This window comes from Strix uralensis, chromosome 4 (genome assembly GCF_047716275.1).
Source record: "Strix uralensis isolate ZFMK-TIS-50842 chromosome 4, bStrUra1, whole genome shotgun sequence".
NCBI lineage: Eukaryota > Metazoa > Chordata > Aves > Strigiformes > Strigidae > Strix > Strix uralensis.
The window spans coordinates 68,439,873-68,464,281 of NC_133975.1; the positions used below are offsets into that span (position 1 = coordinate 68,439,873).

General features: G+C 42.1%; 1 protein-coding gene across 3 annotated transcripts in view; it reads left to right on the forward strand.

Annotated features, from left to right (window-relative positions):
* UGT8 (UDP glycosyltransferase 8) overlaps positions 1 to 24,409 on the forward strand; it is a 50,994-nt gene that overhangs the window by 21,983 nt on the left and 4,602 nt on the right. For all 3 annotated transcript variants that reach the window (XM_074867201.1, XM_074867200.1, XM_074867203.1), the window contains exons 3-4: positions 18,935 to 19,077; positions 23,241 to 23,317. In XM_074867201.1, the coding sequence (XP_074723302.1) occupies positions 18,935 to 19,077; positions 23,241 to 23,317 (220 nt within the window). The remainder of the gene's footprint in view (positions 1 to 18,934; positions 19,078 to 23,240; positions 23,318 to 24,409) is intronic.

Here is a 24,409-nt window from a genome sequence, read left to right on the forward strand (position 1 = left end):
CCACCACTGTACTCGGATATAAATTTTTACTGTACACTCACTGGCCATAAGGTACTGAACTTCAGACTGCAATAGTGATAGTGATTGGACTGATTCCAGAAATCCTGACTCCTGAGATTAATAATTAAGTTTGATTACTTCAGTGTACCATGTGATCTTTGATACCTGATATCTAAGAATGCCTCTGTTCAGCAACACAATGGTGAGTGATGGGCAGAACAAAATTTCACGGAAAACCTGTCATTTACACTTCTATTTATGTATACATAAACAAATAGATCTCAAATTGGAGGTGATTATTAATGGTTGCTTCTGGCTGGTTGATAAATAGGTAGGTAGACCTGCAGTGCTCAACAACTTGCTTCTAAAAACGCCTCGTTCAGACTTCACTTTTTGCATGAAAACTGCCAGGCCCACTTCTCATCTGTTCTAGCCTGAGAGCTGGTCCTGGGAGGCTGGGGCTTTTTTGTTTTGCTATTTTTATTCTTTGTGCTGTTGGTACTGTCTTGACTTAGCAGTACCTTCTTTCACCAGCTCAGAAACCATCAGACAATTCTGATTTGGACTGCAGGATGTGGAGTGCTGAGCCGATTCTTTTTTTTTTTCCCCTCCCCTCTTCAACTTTAAATGCATTTGAGTTGAATGAGAGCAGGCACTTGCATGGCACTCTGAACACAACAGTGGTTATATCCCAACATATACTATTGTCTGTTCTCCAAGGTGTCATCAGAGATGACTCTTAACAGTGCTGCTTCTAACTGGTTCTTCCTGTATGTATGTTTGTGTGTGTTTAGAAAGTGTCAGGCTGCACAGATATCCTGAGAAAACAGACCAAAGGTAGCCCCATGCTGTCTAAACAAAGTTCAGCCCTGTTCTCTCCAGGAAAACCTTGCTGGCTGGATTGAGTTTCAGCTTTTCATTTTCCAAAGCAGTATTTTCTTCTTCTGTAAGAAGACATAGCGATACATATTTGTACACACATATATTTATATATATTTGGAGTATTTTGAAAATATATTTCTATGTACTTTCTAAATTTACCCTGGAACAACAGACATTAACCTGTTAGAATATTTTATGGTGCAAGAAGGTGGAACAGCAAGTAAAATGTTTAATACAACCAGATTGACAGTGACCTTGAAATAGACCTGTAGGTAGAATACATGCTGGCAAATACTTATTACAGTGGGGGGGAAGAAACCCCCCTGTAATTATTTGTGAACTGAGACATTATTTACCTTCACTTCGGTTTTATCAGGCAATTAATTCTTACAATGTTCTAAGTGTTCTAAGATTGAATGCGAGAGACACAAAGTCAGTGCTTTCATCTTTTATCATATAATTTGTCCATGCCTAAACTGTTACACATAATCCACTGTGGTATGTATTGTAGGTAAATTATTGGGCAATCAGTTTGTTTTTACTGAACAGTTATATAAAATCCATAACTGTCACTTTATTCTGGCAGATTAAAATTGGATAGGTAGTGCTGCAACTGTTTTCAGCTGTTGCTGCGTCTCTAAAGCAGGAGCCTTTGCTAATTTATTTTATGCAGCTTTTAGCCTGGTGCATTAATGTAAGCCAGAAGCAGATCTCATTCATGTTTCTGTGCTGGAAATCATGATGCTTCAGGAGCCATCTCATAAAAGAAAGTGGTGTCTTGCCCAGAGATGATCATCAGTAGAGAGGGCATGTGGCTGGAGATAACAGCTTTAGCAGGCAAATTTAAGCTACTATTATAAGTCATTCAGGTCTCTTAACATTCTCCAAAACTGCTTATAAGTAGCCTAGTTCGCTTCTGGTAGAGAAGTATTAGGCAAAAAAAACTGTGTTGTTTTTTTCGAGTCTGAAATACCCAGGCACCTCAGCAGTGGCACCACTGCCTTGCTGGCAAGAGAGAGGTTGTTATTGGGGGGGGGGGGCGGGGGGGGGGCTTGTGAAAAAGGAAAAAAGTAGGGGTTTTTTAACCAAATCAGAATACCTACACGTAACTGAAAAGCTCTAGTTTTCTGCTAATAAGTAACATCTTAAAAAGAGAAGGCAGAGTAATAATTAAACAATCAAAGAGAAGACAAAGGTCAAGGCCTTTCAAACTGTTATGGGATGGCTGTTTAATTCTAGGGGATGTGGTAGCTGTTTTGTGGTTGCTCAGAGTCTGCACCTGTGCTTTCCTTAAACTTTTTTTAAAGAAAAGTTAGAAAAACACAGCTTTAAAGGTAGCATGTATCGGAGGGTGCTGAATATCCATGTCATGTAACAGTGCATACATGAGAAACAAACCTGACTCTTGCTTTGGTCTGTCCCTGTCCTATCTACATTAATACTTTGCTTCAGGGCAGTGGAAGGGTTTTGTAGATCCCCCAGTCATCCTCACTTACTGCATGTGAGTTCCCTTTGTAGAGTGTTTTTGGTTCAGGTAAACCAGGTTTATTTTTGAGGATGTCAAGCTGGAAGATTTATTTCACCTGTGAACCAAATGCTTGCTGGTGTCTGATAGGGAGGCACAAGTGCCTGTAGCAGCATTTGGCCTTTTGGATGGCTTTAAGTGACATTGGGGGGGGGATGCTGAGATCGGGGGCCACGATAGATGTAGCCAAAGTCAATCTGCTGGCACACGCAGAGACTATAAGCAGAGCTTCTGCCGTGCTGGCACGGTGCTCAGGTAGGGGCAGGCTGCAGTCCCTGCAGGCACCGTATGTTAGCCCTGCGTCTCGCCTTGTCACCCGTGAAGGGAACTGGCCTCACTGGGGTGTATTCTTACTGCCCTGCACAGGCCAGAAACCAGCAGTGCCCGATCATGCAGTTCCCTCACGAGCCGGGCATGGTTTTTAGCTGCTGCTGAGCACTATAGCAATTACGGCTGCGGTGTGTAGCATGCGGCTCTCCGGGTTGCAGCCTGCCCGGATGCCTCGGGAAGCCTTCGCCAGGCTCCTGTCCTCCTTTGTGCTCTCCCTCTGAGGCGGTGTCCCTCGTCGCTCTGCGCTTGGCGCAGTGTCCCTCGGCGCGGTTGCAGCGGTCGGCGAGCTGCGGGGCGGGAGCCAAGAGCCAGCGAGGAGAGCGGCGGGTCCTTTGGAGGTCACCGCTCTGCCCGGCGCCCTGCGGTGCCTTGCGGCACGGCGCGGTGCAGGCACCTGGGAGGCTGCTCCTCGGCGGAGCAGGGTTAGCCTTGCCCTTTACAGAGAGGCAGTATGTCAGGGACCAGAAGGCCTGGTGATGGCACATTTCCTCCTGTGCTCTTCTGATCCCTGCTGCAGGTGGATGAAGCTGAGCATAACTTGTTTTACTCTGCTTCATCGTGGTGTGAGGACTGATCCTCGCTTCACAAAGCTCAGCAGAGGCAGGAGACGCTGCACGGTCGTCTTCTGTGGTAGCTAGTGTGCTATTTTCACAGGTTAAAGTGCGTGGATTCAGAAGGTGCTTCTCGCGTAAATAGTGTACTCTGTAAAAGACGAGAAGATAGTTAATGTGGCTGCACCCGTTACTTGTAAGTGAATAAAATCTAACATGCATGTGGGAAAGAGTCCAGGGTTTGTATAGTTAACTCCAAAAAGAGTGTATCTTGAATTGCATAGAGGACAGTGTGAGCAGAATTTGCTTTAAAAGATCAAAAGCTAGAGACAGACTGAATATAAAATCTTTAAGGTCATCACTGACTTAAAGTGTATGGTGTTACCTGGCAGTATTTTCCAGATAGCTGGCAGTGGCCATTAGGAAAGTAAAAGGCTCCTCTGCCTCTTTCTTATTACACTTCTCCAGAGGGATCTTGCAAAGCTGAATGAAGCTGGCTTTTTAAAGTAACACACATTTTAAGAAACAATGGGGAAACCTCTGCTATGGCGTTTATATCTTGTGACTAGGTTGATCCATAGTTAGGCATTAATCAGCCTGATAAAATACGTCCTTGAATCAGGGTAGAAACCCAACGGGTGCTACAGGCGGCTGCCTCAGGAAATACCCGGTGAGGAGGGGACAGAGGACATTGGAAATGAGCAGGTGTCTTTGCTGCAAGAAAAGCAGATGAACAGTGTTTCAGAAGGGCTTCTTTCCATCAACTGGTTGATGATGTAGGTCCATTTGGACATAGGTTGGATCCTGCAGTTTGAAAACAGTTATACTTGAGAAAATCTGTGTCGGTGTTTACAAAAAACCCCCCGCAAACTAAAATGATACATACACTGTAGTTTGTAAATTGAGCTGCTTCTTTTTCACATCTGCAGAGTTTTTAAAGTTTCATAGCTATGTCTGTGTAACACTGCTTTTTTTTCAATGCTGATCTTGAGGTGGTACTTTGGACTGAATGCCATTTGTCATTGATAGAAAAAGAGAAACAAATTACAGGTTTTTGGTTTTTGTTTTTGTTTTTTTTTAATTCTTCTGTACCTGAGTGAACTAATTTATTCTACAAAGGCAGCTATTCACGTTCCAGAATTAGAAGCTGTCCTTTCAGCCATAGCTGTCAACAGATAGTAATTACAGTAACTTACTTGGTCCTCCCTGTAGATCTCTTATCTAATCTTGTTGTTATATAGATCTAGATCTATGTAACAAATTGGTGGCTTTGAAATATCTTCACTAAAAAGTTGGGGTTTTTTGCTGATTCTTGCTGACAGTTGTATGTTTACTAGGCATGTGTTAGCTGGTGCTGGTATTTATGTTTAAAATTAGGTGGAAGAATAAAGACATGTTTTATTCCTTAGATCAGAATTTTCTCCTTCATTCAAATTCAAGGACACCATCTCTAAGCTCTTGCAGGCTGTGGCAGTAGATTTTTGCGCATGGCATAGCACCAATTTTTTTTTTCCTGAGTCTGGGGAATAGTTCTCATAAAGCTACTTTTGACAGTAAATTTCTGGTGATGTGAAGCAATTCTAGAGCTGTTTTAAAATGCATGTGATTGTCAGCTGGTGAGGCAAGAAGTCTTGTAAGGATGATAGAGATTATGGGGCATTGTGTAAATTCTGTGCTGAACCATGTGTATTTTGGCTCAAATATATTTGCACATAAAGCTTCTTCCCGCTCCCCTAATTGATCTTTGCTATGCAAGTAAGCATTGCCTGAGCTCTTTAGATACCTACAGTCATAAAACTGCTGTAGTTTCCAGTCTCAGATGCTCCAGCATGACTAGGTTGATGAACCATGTCTATTCTGCTGTACTGCTGCATTTTAAATTCAGGAAGATATGCGACTCAGCATCTATCTGTGTAATGTAAGAGACAGGGCAAAGGATGCAGGGCTGGTTTCAGAAACTGGTTAAGTATCTCCAGTAAAACTTGGTCAGGAAGGCAGGTCCTTCGAGTACACATGCCAAATGTAAACTTGCATCCGGTGGTCTGATGAACGAACACCAAACCTCTTCAGCAAGCCTGTGCTGTCCATCAAAAAGCAAATTTACTTGGTTCATGGGTTGGAGTACAGGGTGGTTCTTTCTTCAGCTCAAATGATTGTGTGTATTTGGAATTAAAAATGCAAGGTTCAGACCTTGGATGTTGCATAGGTCAAATGACGAGAGCTAAAAGCAACAGAAATACTGCTTTATCTACAAAAAATCAGGTTAATATAAACTACTATTAGAAACAGGTTTTCTGGTTTTAAATATTCTAATTCATCATTTTTGTATTGGAATGCACAAATAAACAAGACTTATTCACTTTGGTATTGTGCAGTGCTTTAACTGTGTCACCTGCAAGTTTTTAAGACTGACCTGTATGTAGGACAAATAATGAGGTAGTGTTTTTTCCATGGGCTACTTCTCTAGCATACTGTAGGATAGTTTCTAACATATGCAGAGAAAAAGAAGATAGGACCTTATTTCCAAAGGCATACTTTTTTCAGTAGTATTTGGGATCTGCTTGAGTTTGAATACCACGTTTGTATAATTTGTGAAATTGGGATGTGTTGAAAGCTGACATTTAAGAGGAGAAAGCCTGATTATTGATATTACTGACTTTAAAAAAAATAATCTCTATAATCAAGCCAGCTTTTCTTTTCAGATGTCCTAGCTGCTTAGAGGTTATTTAAGTGAAGTGGATAACTCATGTTTGACTAGTAATCTGCTTGGGCATTTATATATCCCGTGGCTGTGATTAGTGTTAGGCAGCACCCACTGTTTGGGGTGGTGAGGTGCCTGTGGCAGGGGCCTCTAGGAGAGGGTGGAAGCTGCTGAGGAATACCTGAACATGATGGATGGGGAGAAGAAGGGATTGTCCCATGCTTGGCTCCCTGACCCCGGTGGCAGTGGCTGAGAGCAGGTACTGTGTAATCTCTTCTGTGGTGTGGCTTCAAGTACCTCTTACCTGACCTTTTGAAGAGTGCTGGAAAAATCAGTAATGTATCTTCAGCTTCTCTGTCTAAAAAAGCATCTTCCAAATAATGCCGTTCTCATTAAAAGATTGCCTTCAGGGAATTGTAGTTTCAGGAAGTCAATTCATGTTTGGCTGAAACCTGCTGTACATTAATTTTTTCAGTGCCCAGTTTCAGTGGATGTACTTTACAGATGACCTGAAGTAAAGTCTTATTTCAAATCCTGACTGAGCAGTCCTGACAGTGAGCTGCTTGTAGGTCACAACAGCACCTTGAACAGAAGTTTCGTTATTAACAATGTTGCCTAATGATTTTATTTATCTTTTGTTTGTTTTTTAAAACTACAGAGTAGAATTACCCCTGCCCGGGGACTGCTGCGGGCAGCGTGCAGTGCTGGGGTCAGATAACCCTGATCTGGGGAGGTGGAGGCAGGATACCTGGCAGCTGCTACAGGGATTTATCCTGCATAGTGCTGTGCTGCCCACATCAGCAGCCCTGCCTGCATCCAGACCTGGTGGGAGCAGGGGCCCTGAAAGAGGTGAAAATGGGGAATCGCTCAGCAGGCGCCAGTGCGGTGCTTCATCTCTCTTCATACTTTTTGGACAAAGGTGAGGGGGACACACACATAGTGCAATTCTGGTCACCCCAACCAAGTGGAGGAGCAGTAAAGTAGATTAGAGAAGTCTTATTGAAGGATGTGGGATCTTATCACTTAAACACAGGCTCAGAAGCCAACTGATCTTAAACTTGTTAAAGAAGGGATGATGACTGATGGCCTGTTGAAAATATATAAATATTACATTAAAATATACATACATTATGTGTGTGTATACATACATGCATATATACATATACGTGTGTGTTTATATATATTTATAAATATTATAAAAAAAAGAGAAGGGAGGAGGTAAACTCCAGGGAGAAATGAAAGCTATTTAATGTGAAGAGGAAATAAAGAAGAACTTGCCATTATTAAATCAAAGCTGCAGGTTAGCATTATATCTCCTGCTGTCCACAGCGCACAGGTGTTGTACTGGAACAATGAAAGATAAAATTTCCACCTAAATTAGTTTATAATGTGGATTTATGGATGGGGCTGTATGTCAGTATCTGTAATGCAGAGGTCTGGATTTAAAATTCAGCTGCCTTTCAATTTTCTTCTTACTGTATTCGCTACAATTTAATTTGACCCGATGTTCTATAGACGGAGTAAGTAAAAACATTCTCTGTACTTAAAACTGTATTTTCTTAACCCTTATTTGTCCAGCTTTTCTACTACATACGCACCTACTGAAACTGTAGGAGGATTGGCAAAACCTTGGTTTGCATTTACATTTAACAATCACAAACTTTTCTGTGTATGCTTGCAAGTTATGTGACAGGGCTTCATGCTTAGGAAAGTGAATGTGTCTTTTGGTATTTTTTTTAACAGAATATTGCCTCTGGGGTAATGTCCACAAGGCTTTTAATTTGAATCCTGAATGTGGGGATACCTCTGCACCTGCTACTCTATGCAGTGATTTTAATAACCTCTCTTGAAGGGCAAGCTTCTTATTTTCGACTACCTTCCATTCATTTGAAAGGCAAGGTTGCTTTGCCAGGGTGTTTGCCAGAGGTCCAGTGAGTAATGGATTTTTGACAGAATGTTGCATCAGGGAAGTACTTGCGCGGCAGTTTTCTGGTTGACCTCTAGTTTTAGGTAGACCGTGTTCTCAGAGGCTTCATTGGATACGCCTGTAACTAGAGAGGGCTGAGATACGGGAGAAAAGACAAAGGCTTGCAGTACTGTATTTCTTGCCTGCATTTTGAGTCTGAATTTCATTCCTCTTTAAAGTTAAATGGACTTAAACTTTCTGTCGGTATTGGATGTTGAATGGATAGAGGCAGTAGAGGTCAGGGAGAAGAAAATGCAACGTTTTAGACGTTGAAAAGCTTCATAAGGCTTTAAAGACATTTTTTTCCCCTCCAATGCATTTTGATAAGCCAAATATGCAGTAGATATATATACCAAATAAATAGTGAGAAACATAAAAGGAGAAGGTCTGTGTTTCAACAAGGCTGAATCTGTATCTAATATTACTGAAGAAGCATTGTTAGATTAATACGTGATGACAGTGCACTTAGTAGTGCTTGGGGTCCTAATAGAAAACAGCTCAGATCTTACTGTTTGTTTCCCAGCTGAGAGTATTAGCATGGCTTTAACCAGCAAGAAAATACAGGACAGCATTAGTCTAATGCTATAATCTGAGTATGCTTCTTTTAATGTCTACAAAGTATGGGTTTGTAATTGTCTTACTCTACACTCATATGAACTACAAAATATGAAAAAATAATGTGAATATTAACTGCGTGGACTTTGTGTATGGTGGATCTCATTAATAGAATGAGATTTATCAGCATCTTAATAGTATATGGTGGAGGTCAGCCAACCTCAGTGTATCTAGGGAAGACAAGATATAAACTTATTGAGACTTTACAAATACCCCACCTTTTCTGTTTCATTTTTAGAAGTTTCAGTTTGACTTCAGACAGCAGGATAAATGGAGAAGAGAGTGGGAGAGACCAGGAAACATACATTTAGTTACAAGTTCATGAGAGAGGAGGTTGATGACCAACAGCAACTTGTTCCTGAGGAAAGAGAATGATTAACTTGCAATTAATCCAGAGGGAAATGGTGGGGTGGGGAAGGATCTTGTCCTGGCTGGGAGCAGTGTGGCTGCTATTAATTGAATTGTCTGAGTCTGATGATACGAAAAGGAACAAACCCTGGGATGAGCACGTTTGCCTCGTGGCCATTGCTTTTAAAAGGCAAGAATTTAGTTAGTGGAAAAATTACCTTCAGAGTGTGACATAAGTGCTAACCGATGTGGAGATGTGTGGCTGAGCCAGCAGAAGGCATCTGGATACCTTGAGGCAGGGAAGTGCTTGGTGCAGTTGGGTGTTCGCTGTGATGTCCCTTGTCCTTTGCTCGTTAAAGCAAATAAAAAGAAAGAACTCTATTTTTGGATGTAAACTGATTGACAAATTCATGGCAAGTAAATACAAACAGCATACTTTGCCTAAAGTGATGGCATTTCACTGGGTTTGCTGTAGACTGACATGTTATTTTATAACTTCAGATTATATGATAGGACCCTGTTTGTTCAGCGATAGTAAAGGCTGTATAATGGCATCTATATGACTTTCAACTGCCTGTGCTGAAACATTGTTTTTTGGTAAAGTTCGAAATGAGGTTAAAAATGTATTAATACAGCATTTAAGCACTTCACATAAGTAGTACTATTTAGAAGACGCCAGAAAAGTTAGGACACTAATAAAAATGGTCTGTGTACCTTTCTGTTTATTTATCAGTGAGTATCTCCTTTCTAAAGATCACTTCATGTGGCTTCTTATTTATTTATTTTGAAATAGATCTAGTTCTGTCTACTCTAAGCAGCATTTTGTAGTAGAAGTTGCATAGTATGCCTGTGCTCCCCATTGGGCAGTGGTGGTTTGCAACCATATTCAAAGAACAGGCATTTGTGCTATTACACTTTTGAATCGAGCAGCTGAACAGGGAAAGCTTCGGATATTAAACCCGGTTATGTTTGTATTTGTGTACTTTGTTTATCTGAAACAAAGCTCAGTATTAGGCACCACTGGTTACTGCCAGCTGGGTCTTCACTCTATAGTCACAGCTGTGCATTTAGCATCTGAGCCTGCTAAGAATAGCTAATTAGAAAATCAAACAGAACAAAGCTCACATAGTAGGGCTGGCACAATAGCATTCCTGTCTGAAAATGGTAAAAAGATTTATTTTATTTTTTTTATTCCTTTCCTTCCCCCCCTCGTGCCTATAGTACAGTGTAGATCAGTATTTGCTTATTCTCCCTATGCAAGCACAGGGAGGACCTCAGTATGTACTCAAAAACCTTCACTCTTCAGTAACGTAGTGTCACACAGAAATCATTGCTCATAGGCAACCAAACTTGGAAAAGAGAACAGCAAGGTCGTAGTGTCTGCTCCTGTGCAAAGCTCTGACTGCAGTAAATATTACCCATGTTGAAAAAGGAGAAGCCTGCTTAGGCAGCCTATGAACAGTGTGTATGACAAACTCAAGGTGGTGTTTTAAAAACAAGCATGTAACTTCTGAGAGGGGAGAAATGGCCACAAGGCCAGTCTGCTACCATGTGCCAACTCCCTGCCTAGGGAAGGAGGGGAGTAGTGCTGTCTGACTGCCTTTGCCTGGTCTGTGCAAGTGCCATACCTCTCTGAGACCTGTAAGTGTGTTTAATTATCATTTATTAAAAGGGTTTAGAAAGCACATCTGATGTGGAATGTGGTTAAAGATGAGTTGGTACCTCCTCTGGGACTCTGTGTGCCAGGATCAGTCAGTCAGCTTAAGCGAAACTAGGTATTTGAATGAACAGGCAGGGAGCTTCAAAAGAGTTTATTATTTCAGTCTCTTTTACTCTACTGTTTTGCCCAAAGAACATGCATTTGCACAGAAGTTAAGATGAAAACAGGCAGAGGCCTGACAGGGTTTGGCACAGTGTTGTAATTGAGGCTACCTTAAGCATGCATTGATTATTATTATTATTTTAAATCACTAAGTGAAAATGGTAATTAATGTATGTATTAGATGATAGTTTATTGGGGATATAAAGCTATAATTGAATGAAACCCAAAATTCAGTTAGAAATTGTAGTTCACAACTTGGTACAAAAACTGAACATGCTATAGTAGGCTTGACAGGTTTTCTGTCTTTCACATGGGTTAACCTCATCTGAGGTCATACTGTGCCTGCTGAGGGGGTGGGGGTGGGCAACAAGGTGTGATGTGTCTAGCTGTAGGTGCTCAGGTTTATCCTTTGGATGAGCCTCTCTGCTGACTGTCGAGACAGCCTGGAGAAAACAGCCTCCCTCGCTCAAGTCATTTTTGTGAACACCTCTACAATCCCAGACTTGTCAGCTATGTTTGACTGTTTTAAAATCTGGAAAATCCTGGTATGCACCTGTGTATCCAGCTTAATACTTCATTAATGTCAGCTTGTTTTCAGTATGAACTTAGAAGAAGAATAATTATATTTTTAATGCTTCTTCAACTACAAGTTATGTAAGTGCCTGAATCTAAGTTTTTTCAGAAATTCTATTGAAAATTCAGCTTTCAAGTTCATCATGGTTTGGGGGTTATAATTGTTTGAGGTTTAATTCCTAGTTCAGAAGGGGAAATCCAGCTCTCTGTTTCTAAACTGCTGGTCACTTTGTCAAGTTTTCGGAGTAGCCTCAGCGAAGCAACGTTGTCTGCTGGCTATGCTGGGACTTCAAGGTAATTGAGGGAAGAGTGTTTCTTTCTACACAAAAAAACCTGGAAGTACTTATATTTGAAAAAAAAAAAAAGTGATCAGGTGCTCTGTTACAGTCACTGAAAGAGAGCCATTTAAAGAAGTGCTTGTCTTGACAATGTATATTTAAAGTTTGACTTAACTGCAAAAGTCAAAGGTGTTTCCTTCTCACTTTGGTGTTCAGTTGAAGTTTGAAAAAGAGTTTGAGGAAGACTCAATAATGCAGCTCGTCATGTAATAATCCCACTCCCCAGATAAGTACTGGAGGTTTAGACCTCAAAAGTTGTAATTCCAAATATTAAGTATCCTTTCCTTACATTAAAAAGGTCACACTGAATTTACAGCGAACCTGGACGTCATTTAAACCAAGCAAAAGGAGGTAGCTTTTTTGCTGCAAGCAAAGAGCTGCAAAATGCTGCCCGAACAGGGAACGCTGCTTTTAATGAAGGTGGCTCTAATGACTCATCCTGACTCAGTGCGTTTTCATGGTGCGTAATTAGATCAGGAAGACAGAATGTGCTGGAGGTCAAAAGTGTAAGTGGATTTAAGAAAAAGGAAGGGGTGAATTCATAGAGGATGAGCCTAGGTGTCTGTGAAATGTTTTAGAGTACAGTGTTGGAGCGGTTGTTTCACTGAGACTGATACTTGGGGTGTTAGGGCTAATACGGCCTTATGGTATGGAAAGGTAGGAAGGTGACTAAAGGCTCTAGTGGCTAGATACGCTGAAATTGTAGGCAAACAAAATTGTCCTGTGGCATCACTGTGTTCTATTCCACAATTCAGGTTTTGTGAGAATTACTCAAAGCTTGTATCTTGCACTGCTTGTCCTGCATCAGTCACTGCAGCGTGCTTCCTAAAGTAAATATTAGGAATGTATATATGCGAATTAAGGGATACACATAACCATAGTAATAAAGCTGATGGAGTATTTAGTCTCTCTTGTGTGCCAAGATCATAGCTTGCTTTTTGTCTGCTGTGTCACTTCTATACCTTGTATGCCACATAAAGAACAGGGCAAGTGCAAGAAAATACTAAGCCTTTGTGCCATGGCCCAGCTAATTGTACCAGGACATTCAGATCTATCTTGCAACCAAAGACCTGTGAACACCACTTACTTGGATTCAGTTTCACTCAATCTTCAGTTTAGAAAGTCTGTACTAAAAAGCTGTCAGGAAAAATAATTCTAAAAAGCTAAAGGAACCTGGGAATAATGGACTCCTCCAGGTGACAAACTTGGGGAGCTCTACAAGGAGGCAGTGCAAGTCCCCTGTTCTTCATTTCCTGATTTTTTTTTTTTTTACATAACTCTTGCATTTTTAGCAATGCTTAGTGATCCCATTTAATAAGGCTGTGTTACACCAGGAATTACACAGGTATATGCAAGGAGAACCCTTGTCCTGACAAGTCTGTAGTACGTTTTCTGCAGCCCATGCATGGATACCTCCAGCACCCCTCTGGGGAAGCAGAATGGAAAGGGGCTGCAGATCAGAAGGCAGGCAAGCAATTCCTCTTACTACCAGTACAGTGTAAAGCTTAAGTAAAATTAGGACAGATTTGAGTGGGGGAAGAAAAGAACCTTTCAGTTGATGTCAAAATAGGACAAGCTGAGTTGAAAATCTCCTGGATCTTCTCGAGGTTGGCACAGGACAGTTTTGACCCTGACTCTGTGAGGAATTAAAATCATATTCTTTGTAATTCATCATCCTAAAAGAAACCTGGAGGACAACTTCAAATTCCTTTGGCCAGGCATCATCCAGCTCTGGCCTGGAAGCCCATGGTAGCTGTGTAGGCTGTTGTTCTGTCTGAGCTAAGTCTATGCCTGTTGCAGTTGTGTTTGTGATGCCTGTTGGATCAGAGTTGATTTGCAGCTGACCAACTCAGAGCATGGAAAATCTCATTTCCCTTGTCTCTTCCTTATGTGGACCTCTCTGTAGGGGAAGCACGCCTGATTTCTGAAGTTAATTAAAATCTTTCCATGCAAGCTTCTGTTGCTTGGATCCCAGTTTGAGAGCTTGCAAGTGTGCATTTGTGTGTTGCCACACTTAGGAAGTGAGTCAGGAGAGGGAGCACTCAGGTAATAAACTTCAGTTTGCACAAAAGAAAACATTTTTTATTTTCTTGCTTTTTATTTTTTAATGTAATCCAATTTAATATGGCAAACAAATTCCATCTTCTGAGCCTGATGGCAGGATCTTGTCTGGCCTGTCAAGATTTTAAGTTCCTCTTCGTAGATGTTATGTTCCACTGAAGCAGTGGAATTACCTTCAAAGGGAAGGGTTACAAAGGTTTGGCTATGAAATCAGCCATAATAATGCGAAGCAGGTTGCTTTGCTATTGCGAAACAATAAAATGCAAAAGCCTGCTTGTAGGGTGACTCTAGTTCCAGGGTGCATAGTAAAGTTCCTTTCTTTTTGTCCGCTATGTAAAATTCTAAGTACTTAATAGCTAATTGTTGTTATACATGTATTTTTGAATGCTATTTTAGAAATTCCATTATAAGGAAATATTTTATAGCTCCTCTATGTTTACATAATGATTTATAATTCTTACTGTGTGAATACATCAGAGTTGTGAAGTCTCATGGAATTTCTAATTAAGCACAGAGGAGCAGGAGCCTTGGGAGCCACTCCTCAGCTAGAACAGACTGATCTCTAGCAGTGGAAACCATGTGTCTGACCAAGCATAAGTAGTCACAGGCAGGACTTCCCAGTGCTGAATGAGAAATATTTGAGCAGTAGTGCCATCTATCCTGTTTTTGTCCTTATTGAAAAGCAGACATGCCTCCAGCTGGACTTTGTGCCACTGATCACAACTGTTTGGGCCCCACAGTTTAGCCAGTTTTCAGTCCCACCTCACTGTCCGTTTGTGTAGCCAGCCCAGTCTGTCTGTGAGGCTGTGGTAGGAGGCAGTGCTGAAAGACTTAGGTCAAGGTAAATAACATCCACTGCTCTCACCTCATTCACTGGGACAGTTTTCTCACTGTAGAAGGCTATCAGGTTGATCAAGCTGATTTTCCCTCTGTAAATCCATGCTGACTGTTCCATTCATGTTGTCCTTAGTATGTTTGGAAATGACCTCCAGGATTATTTGTTGCATTACCTTCCAGGCATCAAAGTGAGGCTGAACAGCCCATTCCCTGGATCCTCCTTCATGAAAATGAAAGTGACCTTCGCTTTTCTTTTCTTCTTTTCCCCCCTGGTCCACAGGAATCTCCTCTAATTGTCCTGACCTTTCAAAGATAATCAAGAATGGCCTTGCAGTGATACTGGCCAGCTCCTGATCACCTGCTGGCACTTCTGGTGGCATTCTATCAGGTCCCATATACTTGTGGATGTCCAGTTTATTTAAAAGTAGCCTAGCCTGATCTTTCGTTGAGGTTAGGTCTTTCTTGCTCCAGACTTTCCCTCTTGTCTGATGGACCTGGGATTGCTGAAGATCGACCTTAGCAGTAAAGGCTTGGACAAAGAAAGCATGAAGTACCTTGGCCTTTACCATATTTTTGTGTCACCAGCTTACTTGTCCCATTCAGCAGTGGGCCATGCTCCCCCTGGTCTTCCTTTAGCTGCTCATGTACCTTGCTGCTCTTTGTGTCCCTTACCATGTTCAGCTGCAAATGGGCTTTGGCTTTCCAAAGCCCTGCAAACTCAGGCAGTGCCTGTGCATTCCCCTCAGGCCACCTGTCCCTGTTTCTAGCTCATGTATGCTTGCTTTTTATACCTGATTTTTGCCAGGAGTCCTTTGTTCATCTTCCTGCTACATTTGCTTAACTTCCTGTTCATCAGAATGGACCATGCTTGAGCTTGGAGGAGGTGATGCTTGAATATTGACTAGCTCTCCTGAACCCCTCTTCTCTCCAGGGCTGTATCCCACAGGATTCTTCTAAACAGGTCTCTGAAGAAACCAGAGTCAGTTTTCTTGATGTCCAGGAGATGCTGCTGTTGTCTTCCTTGTCCTCTTAGTATCCTGAACTCCTCCATCTCATGGTCACTGCAGCCAAGGCTGCCCCTGACCTTTACATCCTAGACAAGGTTTTCCTTGTTTGTATGTATGAGGTCCAGAAGAGTGTCTCCTCTTGTTGGCTTCTTCAGCACCTATGTCATGGAGTTGTCATCAAAAAGGCATTCCAGAAACCTCCAGGCTTCTGCCCCTTCCAGCAGGTATCAGGGTGGGTGAGTGGCCTGTGAAGACAAGAGCCTGTGAATGTTGGGCTTCTTCCAGTTGTCAGAAGAAAACCACCTTGTAACAGGTGACATCCGCTCTCAGAATATGACTTGATCGAATGTCACAAATGGGCAGAGGGCTGTCTTTTACAGCATGGTACTTGATTGTTTTTCATAATGGTTTGTCCTAGAGCCCACAAAAGTTTATTTTCTATTTAGCTTTAAACAACAGATAGGAAATAGTTCAAAATGTAACTAGTTGAACCACTAAGTAAAAGCAACTATAATCATAGAATCACAGAATGGTTTGGGTTAGAAGGGACCTTAAAGATCATCTAGTTCCAACCCCCCTGCCATGGGCAGGGACACCTTCCACTAGACCTGGTTGCTCAAAGCCCTGTCCAACCTGGCCTTGAACACTTCCAGGAAAGGGGCATCTGCCACCTCTCTGGGCAACCTGTGCCAGTGTCTCACCACCCTTACAGTGAAGAATGTCTTCCTCATATCTAATCTAAATCTACCCTCTTTCAGTTTAAAACCGTTACCTCTCATCCTCTCCCTACACCCCCTGATAAGGAGTCCCTCCCCATCTTTCCTGCAGGCCCCCTTTCAGTACTGGGAGGCTGCTCCAAGGTCTCCCTGGAGCCTTCTCTTCTCCAGGCTGAACAACCCCAACTCTCTCAGCCTGTCCTCATAAGGGAGGTGCTCCAGCCCCCAGATCATCTTTGTGGCCTCCTCTGGATCCGCTCGAGCATGTCCATGTCTTCCTTACGTTGGGGGCCCCAGAGCTGGACACAGCACTGCAGGTGGGGTCTCACGAGAGTGGAGTAGAGGGGGAGAATCCCCTCCCTCGACCTGCTGGCCACACTTCTCTTGATGCAGCCCAGGATACAGTTGGTTTTCTGGGCTGAGAGTGCATGTTGCTGGTATTCAGTTCTCCATCCACTAATACCCCTAAGTCCTTCTCTGCAGAGCTGCACTCAATCCACTCATCGCCCAGCCCATATTTGTGCATTTCATTTGTAAATTTGTGCATATGTACATTTGCAGCATGCTTTAAGTAAAATTCAAGGACAAACTTTAAATCACGAAGCCACTTGGATACTTTGATGTCAGAAGTTCAGCCCATAATATATGATTCAGCTTCGAGGCAGGTCATAGACACTTCCATTCCTTTCCCTTCTTCCCCCTCTCTCCACAGATAAAGGAAAAAAAATTGAAAAGAAAGTGCAGTGGAAAAGGATGAAGAAAAATGAGAAAGTGTGAATTCTAGAGAGGATGAAAATCCCTTTTTCACTGCATAGCAGAGGCTAGTGTACAACCCCCAGTGTAATGTGCAGGTCTTCATTACACCTGCTTGTTTTTGTGGTAGCTTTTGTGGTTTTGTGCTCAGATACGATAGCACAGCATTACTCTATTACTGTCTTGCCTGCTATTTATTGCCAGGACAAGAAGTGCATTGTGAACAGGGCTCTTAATTTTCCTTTTACTCATTTCCTATTGCTGTACTGGTGTCGAGCAGGCTTATGCTTAAATTTGGCAAGACCGGAATTAAACCATATCCTGGGAAATACAAGTTGTTATTCGACAGACTGACATATCTGTATGTCAGTGGTATAATTTATTTTAATTTCCACTGCCAACAGTTACATTGGAAAAATAGAATTTAAATCTGTGTTTCCAAAAGCAAAGGTACACTGGAGCTTTTACCTTTTTTTTAACCATCATTTTTTACCCCCTCAAGCCAGATGACATTGTTCTTGTGTCTAAGACTTGTTTTTAGCTGGCAGCTCTACTCTCTCTTGTATGCTAGGATGGTTTTTCCTCCGACTCTGCTGAGCCCTGCCGTTCTGGTGGCGGTTGGTAGTGGTGTCTGCTGGCTTGCCTTGTCATCGGTGACACAAACCCCATTTTCACCAACTCAGTGCTGGTGTTCGGATGTTGTGGTCTCCTTTCAGCTGAACTCTGACTAGCCTGAAGCATCAGCTGTGGAAGAATTCCCAGTGGCTGGACCCAAGGCCCTGAGGTGTTTGGTGCAGTGGAACCCTGGACCAGCTGTGGTTGTGCAAAGGGCTCTCCTGCCAGTGCCCACGTGTGGGCTGAGCATCTCTTGGTGAGACTCCCAAAGCCCCGTGCAGCAGAAGGCAGGACCTGACGCTGCTGCAGAACCATTGTCGCAGGGTGTCCTGCTGCAAAAGCTGCTGCTTCTGAACTTGAATCTCATGGCCTGGCAGTCAGGTTACCCCCAGGAGACTGGTTTTGGTTCTGCTTTCGAAGTGCCGCTGAGCAGCGCAGTACTGCAGACCTCTGCTTTTGGCATTATTGCCTTCCTTGCCAAAGTTGAGGCAGCCCTTGAATCAAGAGGGTCAGCAAAAATTGCGTTGCAAGAGACTCAATTTCAGAGTGATTACAGGGGGAGGATGAGCTTAAAGATGGAAAGGGCTTTGGCCTTTGTTACACTTGTGTATGTTCAATATGATACTGATAACTTGCTTTGGAAGAGGCGCACTGTTAGGTCTAAGTAAGATAAAGTATGTAGGTCCAAGAAAGAGGGACGTCCACCCTGTACTTGGCATACAGACGCGATATCGTTCCTTGCTACTTTAGAATATTGGAGCAGTAGAAACTCAGGCTGTTTTTTTGAAGCTCTGGCTTCTTTCAAGTTGTGTTTATTTTTATATCAATGAAAGAAAAACAACCCTTTTGAAGTTGTTTCACTTCACTTTCTTTAAGGCTAGAAATCATACAGTTAAGTGTCAGACCTCGTTCATCTATTTCCCATGCTGTACCTCCAGGCTGATACTACGAGATAGAACTATTTATATTTTGCGGAGTTAAAATGTAATGTGTTAACTCATGAATGTGTGTCAACTGATTATTTAAGAAAGGACGAATTGTTTTATGAAACTGGTTATTAATATGGAAGCTAAAGCGAAGCCGGAAGGATTTGGCTCTTCATAGCCTGTACCATGGATTCTGAATCACTGAGTCATTGTACTCAGTGGTTTCTAAAATGTTTGACTCTTGAAACTTGGCTCGTGAAGTAACACAGGGACCAACAACTGTTCTTCCTAAGCAATGTTTTATTTATTCAGTTTCTGTGGTTTACCTATGCTTCTACAGTGCTCAGTATAAATTTTCACTTTAACAGGATCTCCAAACTTGGGTGAATGGTGCTAATGAAAATGGCTTTGTCCTCGTCTCATTTGGAGCTGGAGTGAAATACCTGTCAGAAGATATAGCAAATAAGTTAGCACATGCTCTGGCAAGACTGCCTCAGAGAGTTATTTGGAGGTAAGTGCAATGATAGATGTACTTGGGGTGATTTGAAGCATGCTTATTTCCTATTGTGCCATCTTGATCTAGAGTTGCAGAAGCTGAAATTGAGACAGTCTGGGTGGCACAGAGGACCTGACTCTTTTGAAAGACACTCTTTGTGGAAATGTTGAAGTTCCCTGGTAGTGATTTTGTGGCAGAATAAGGCATAGGTTATACTCCTATGCTGAGTTTATATCCTAGAAGGATTGGGGACAGTGAAAAGAGTATCTGAGGTTATAACATTTGTGACATACTGTCATCATTTCTGATAAAGAAGCCACCCTAGGGAGCAAGAATGACATCCTGCTGATTTTGTCCTAGGTTTTCTTTCTTCTTTCTCTTCTTCCTCACTTTTTCAGGCCCCTTCTGTTCTATTATCTGTAAACATAGACTTTAATAATTGCTCTTCTTACTTTTTTCTTCTGTGAGAAGTTGGAGGAAGAAAAATCTGCAGGAATAAAAGTCAGTAATAAGCTTTCTCAGCTCTAAAAACATCTTGAATGACGCTCTCAATTTACCGTAAAAATCCAAGAACTGTTTAGTCAGCTCTGCCTCACATGGAGCGTTGCACTGGAATATAATTTAGAGGAGTTCATGTAAACCATTGGTTTCCAAATAATCAGTGTTTTACAGTTTGACTGCTGTCCTTGCTGTGATTTCAGACTTGTATTAGCAGTCTATTTAGTGGCCTGTTCCCCACCATCTCTTCAGGACCATTTTTACTGCTGTGTGTAATTCAGATAGTGAACCTCACTAATGAACAGGAAAATGGAAATTCTTCAGGCTATGGCACAGAACCTTTGGTAGTTGTAGTAAAGATCTCATCAGTTTTTGTTTGGGGTTAGAGCCACTATGCGTTTGTTAAGAAGCCTGCGACACTGCTTGGCTTGTAATTAATTATTAGTCCCAGTTGATGTTACTGCTTTTCTTTTGTTTTATCCTTTGATCATGTTTTCCCTGGAATGTTTTTCCATAGGAAGTATCCACTTTCTGTAGTAAACAAATCAATTTTAATGGATTTTTCTTGGGGGTAGCTTTTTTTAAGGCAAAAGCAACAATCTTAGTTGAAGCCTTCTGTTAAAATTTTTCATTTTCCTCACTAGTATTTCCTTATCAATGGTTTTTTTTTTTTTTATGTTCTGATTTTGTTATCTGCAATCTATTATCTGCTGAGTGGATTTTTGGATAAGGGAACACACCTGCTGCATCTTTCCATCATGATTTGTGGAGTGGGAAGATGTCCCTGGGACTAGATGTAAGACATGGTCTTTGGGAGAGCTGAGCAAGTGGCTTTCAGTCACCCCAGTGGGAATTTGAGATCCATAATTAAATACCTAAATATGATATTATGAACCCAACTTTACTTCATTGTTTGTGGTTTATTTTTTGGGGTTCTTTTTGTTCTTTAGATCATTGACCTATGGCCTGTGTTTGGACGCAGGTGCTTTTTATACTGGATATTTCTGAAAATTAGAAAGGTGGTACTGCTTGGCAGTCTTTATGTCACGATGCCAAATCAAGGAAATCTTTGTAGTTCTTTATACACTTCTGATTATGGACTGTTAATTAGAGCCAAAACTAGTAACATAGTTTATTTGCTTTTACATAACTTAGCGTAAATAATGTACGCTTTTTTCAACATACAGAATGTACAAGCCAGTTGTAAAGGTGTATAGCTTGCTTAACTGGGAATATGTAGGTGATTCTTTATGAAGTTACAGTTCTAATGCTCTCTAGTAACCAGAATATTTTTACGTTGTTCAGTGGAGCTGTCACAAAAGAGCTCTATCCTCTTAGTAGTCACTGGTAATTTTTTCCCTCTTTCTTTTCTGTTTAGAATATATTTCACTTTCTTTATTAACTGTATATAACATGAATATGTAAATCAGTTTGGCCTTTGAGCCTGTATCTTATGGGCTAAAATTTTCCAGCTCTGGTGAGCAAGATGTTGCCATTGGGTTTCAGGCAGTTACAGAGTCACAGAATCACAGAATCATCTAGGTTGGAAAAGACCTTGAAGATCATCCAGTCTAACCATTGACCTAACACTGACAGTTCCCAGCTACACCATATCCCTCAGCGCTAAGTCGGCCCCACTCTTAAACACCTCCAGGGATGGGGACTCCACCACCTCCCTGGGCAGCCCATTCCAACGCCTAACAACCCATTCTGTAAAGATGCTTCCTAATATCTAGTCTAAACCTTCCCTGGCACAACTTGAGGCCATGACTACTTGTCCTATTGCTTGTTACTTGGTTAAAGAGACTCATCCCCAGCTCTCTGCAACCTCCTTTCAGGTAGTTGTAGAGGGCGATGAGGTCTCCCCTCAGCCTCCTCTTCTCCAGACTAAACAACCCCAGTTCCCTCAGCCGCTCCTCGTACGACATGTGCTCCAGACCCTTCACCAGCTTTGTTGCCATTCTCTGGACACGCTCGAGTAATTCAATGTCCTTTTTGTAGTGAGGGGCCCAAAACTGAACACAGGAATCGAGGTGCAGCCTCACCAGTGCCGAGTACAGGGGTAAGATCACTTCCCTGTCCCTGGTGGCCACGCTATTTCTGATGCAAGCCAGGATACCATTGGCCTTCTTGGCCACCTGGGCACACTGCTGGCTCATGTTCAGCTGGCTGTCAGTCAACACCCCCAGGTCCCTCTCTGACTGGCAGCTCTCCAGCCACTCCTCCCCAAGCCTGTAGCGCTGCTGGGGGTTGTTGTGGCCCAAGTGCAGCACCCGGCATTTGGCCTTATTGAAACTCCTACAGTTGGCCTTAGCCCATCGCTCCAGCCTGTCCAGGTCTCTCTGCAGAGCCTCCCTACCCTCAAGTAGATCAACACTCCCACCCAACTTGGTGTCATCTGCAAACTTACTGAGGGTGCACTCGACCCCCTCATCTAGATCATCAATAGAGACATTAAACAGGAGTGGCCCCAAAACCGAGCCCTGGGGGACACCACTCGTGACCGGCCACCAACCCGATATAACTCTGTTCACCAAAACTCTTGGGGCCCGGCCATCCAGCCAGTTTTTTACCCAGCAAAGCGTGTGCCCATCCAAGTCGCGAGTAGTCAGTTTCGCCAGGAGAATGCTGCGGGAAACGGTGTCAAAGGCCTTACTAAAGTCAAGGTAGACAACATCCACAGCCTTTCCCTCGTCCAATAAGTAGGTCGCCCTGTCATAGAAGGAGATCAGGTTTGTCAGGCAGGACCTGCCTTTCATAAACCCCTGCTGACTGGGCCTGATCCCCTGGTTGTCCATTATATGACTTTTAATGGCACTCGAGATGACATGCTCCATGACCTTCCCTGGCACCGAGGTCAGACTGACAGGTCTATAGTTTCCTGGATCATCCTTCCCGCCTTTCTTGTAGATGGGTGTCACATTTGCCACCCTCCAGTCCAGTGGGACCTCCCCAGTTAGCCATGACTTCAGGTAAATCATGGACAGCGGCTTGGTGAGCACATCTGCCAACTCCCGCAGCACCCTTGGGTGTAACCCATCCGGTCCCAAGTAAGAGCAAGTAAGAAAAATACATTTGTCTCACAGTCTGATCCCAAACTTTTTATCAGTAGCTTCTTGCCTCATAAGCTGAGCTGTCAGTCTTTCCCTTCCTGATATTCCTTTTAAAGTAAGATGGTGGCAGTTATCAAGAGCTACAGGAAACTGGCCAACTGAAAGGGAACACCTTGTGTTGATGGTAGGGATTATTATTTGTGTGCTGGTGGGGTGTTCTCAGTGGAGTTATTTATCTAGTACCAGCCAGAGTCTTCAGTAAAACAATGGACTTGGAACCATAGAGAGGTTATAAAACCTCCTACCAGTCTTAGTGGTAAGAGTTAGGTAAGAGTTATATATGCTTTGAGAGGGAACTATGTTGCCGTTATATTAACAGAAAACATTGCATTTCAATCCAGTTTGTAAGGAAACTGAATCATGAGAACATGAAGTTGGAAGTTATTAGCTATTTACAGCACTTTGGTTGAGGATATTTTGTTTTCTTGTAATAGTGAGTAAACAGTATCACTGTGTAACTGGAAATGTGCTTAGGGCTCATGGATCATTTGGTTTGATTCTCTCGTTTGAGTTTATTGATTTTGGAGGTCTTGATAACTCAGCTTCTATTTGATTTCATTGTTTTAGGTTTTCCGGAAACAAACCAAGGAATTTAGGCAACAATACAAAGCTTATAGAATGGTTACCACAAAACGACCTCCTTGGTGAGTATCTATTTTGATCATATATCGCTTATTTTCACTCGAGTTCAGGTTGCTCTTCCAACAATATTCTACTGAATTAGCAGTCATTATAGAGCTAGGGTAACTTCTGTAATGGAGGTCATAGAACAGGAATATAGAATTCGTCAGAATTTCACGATGGTGAAATCAAACACCTTTCTGATGTTGATTATCTTTCCCTGGTACTGACTCCATTTTTTGTCTGAGTTAATAGGGTAGCAGGACATAGTTATTCCAAAGACTATTTGGCCTAATAAATGCGAAAATGTTTTGACAGGTGTCTTCTGTACCATGGAAGCTATGCAGTGTAGGGGAAAATAATTATTAAAGATAAATAATTAGGAATTTTCTTCAATTTGCTATTTTAGGGAACTGATGACTGTAACTGTTAATTTCTCTGTTATGAAAAAGCATGGTATGGTGTTCACTGGTCTTCATGGAAAAGTCATAAAACTAAACATGCAAAATCTGTTCACATTGCATCAAAACAAGTCTTAGGGGTCTGTACACACTGCTGTATGTATACACATTTATTTATTTTTCTCCAAAGAAACCTCTAGCAGAAGTTGGGCATGTGTTGCAAGCTGATAATAACGTTTCTGTTTAACCTGAGATATTCCAGGTTCTCAGCTGCAGAGATGAAAATTGATATTTTTCCATCTTTTGGTAAAGACTATGTTAGGGTCTGTGTATTGTATTTTATTTTTTTCCTTTCCTTCACTGTTGAAGGGTAGCTGAATGCACTGCAGATTCAGGGGGCCACAGAATATTTTTGGTTGTCTCTGGGATACCTGGATGTTTTTGTCTTTGCAAAACATCTCCAGTGCTACGATGGATGCTGCTGAATGTATTGAGCGTGCGTGTGCATCGGTGTGTGTGCATGTTAGCTGGAGTTTTTATCATAATATATTAGGCAAATGACTTTTAAAGCAGGTAGATTTGTTTTGGTTACTTAATTGCTCTGAGGCATTCTCATTTTTCCATTACATAAGGTTGTTATCATTATTGTCAGATCTTGCTAGCCAGAAGTAAGGCATGTGAAACTTGCTAGCCAGAAGTAAGGCATGTGAAACT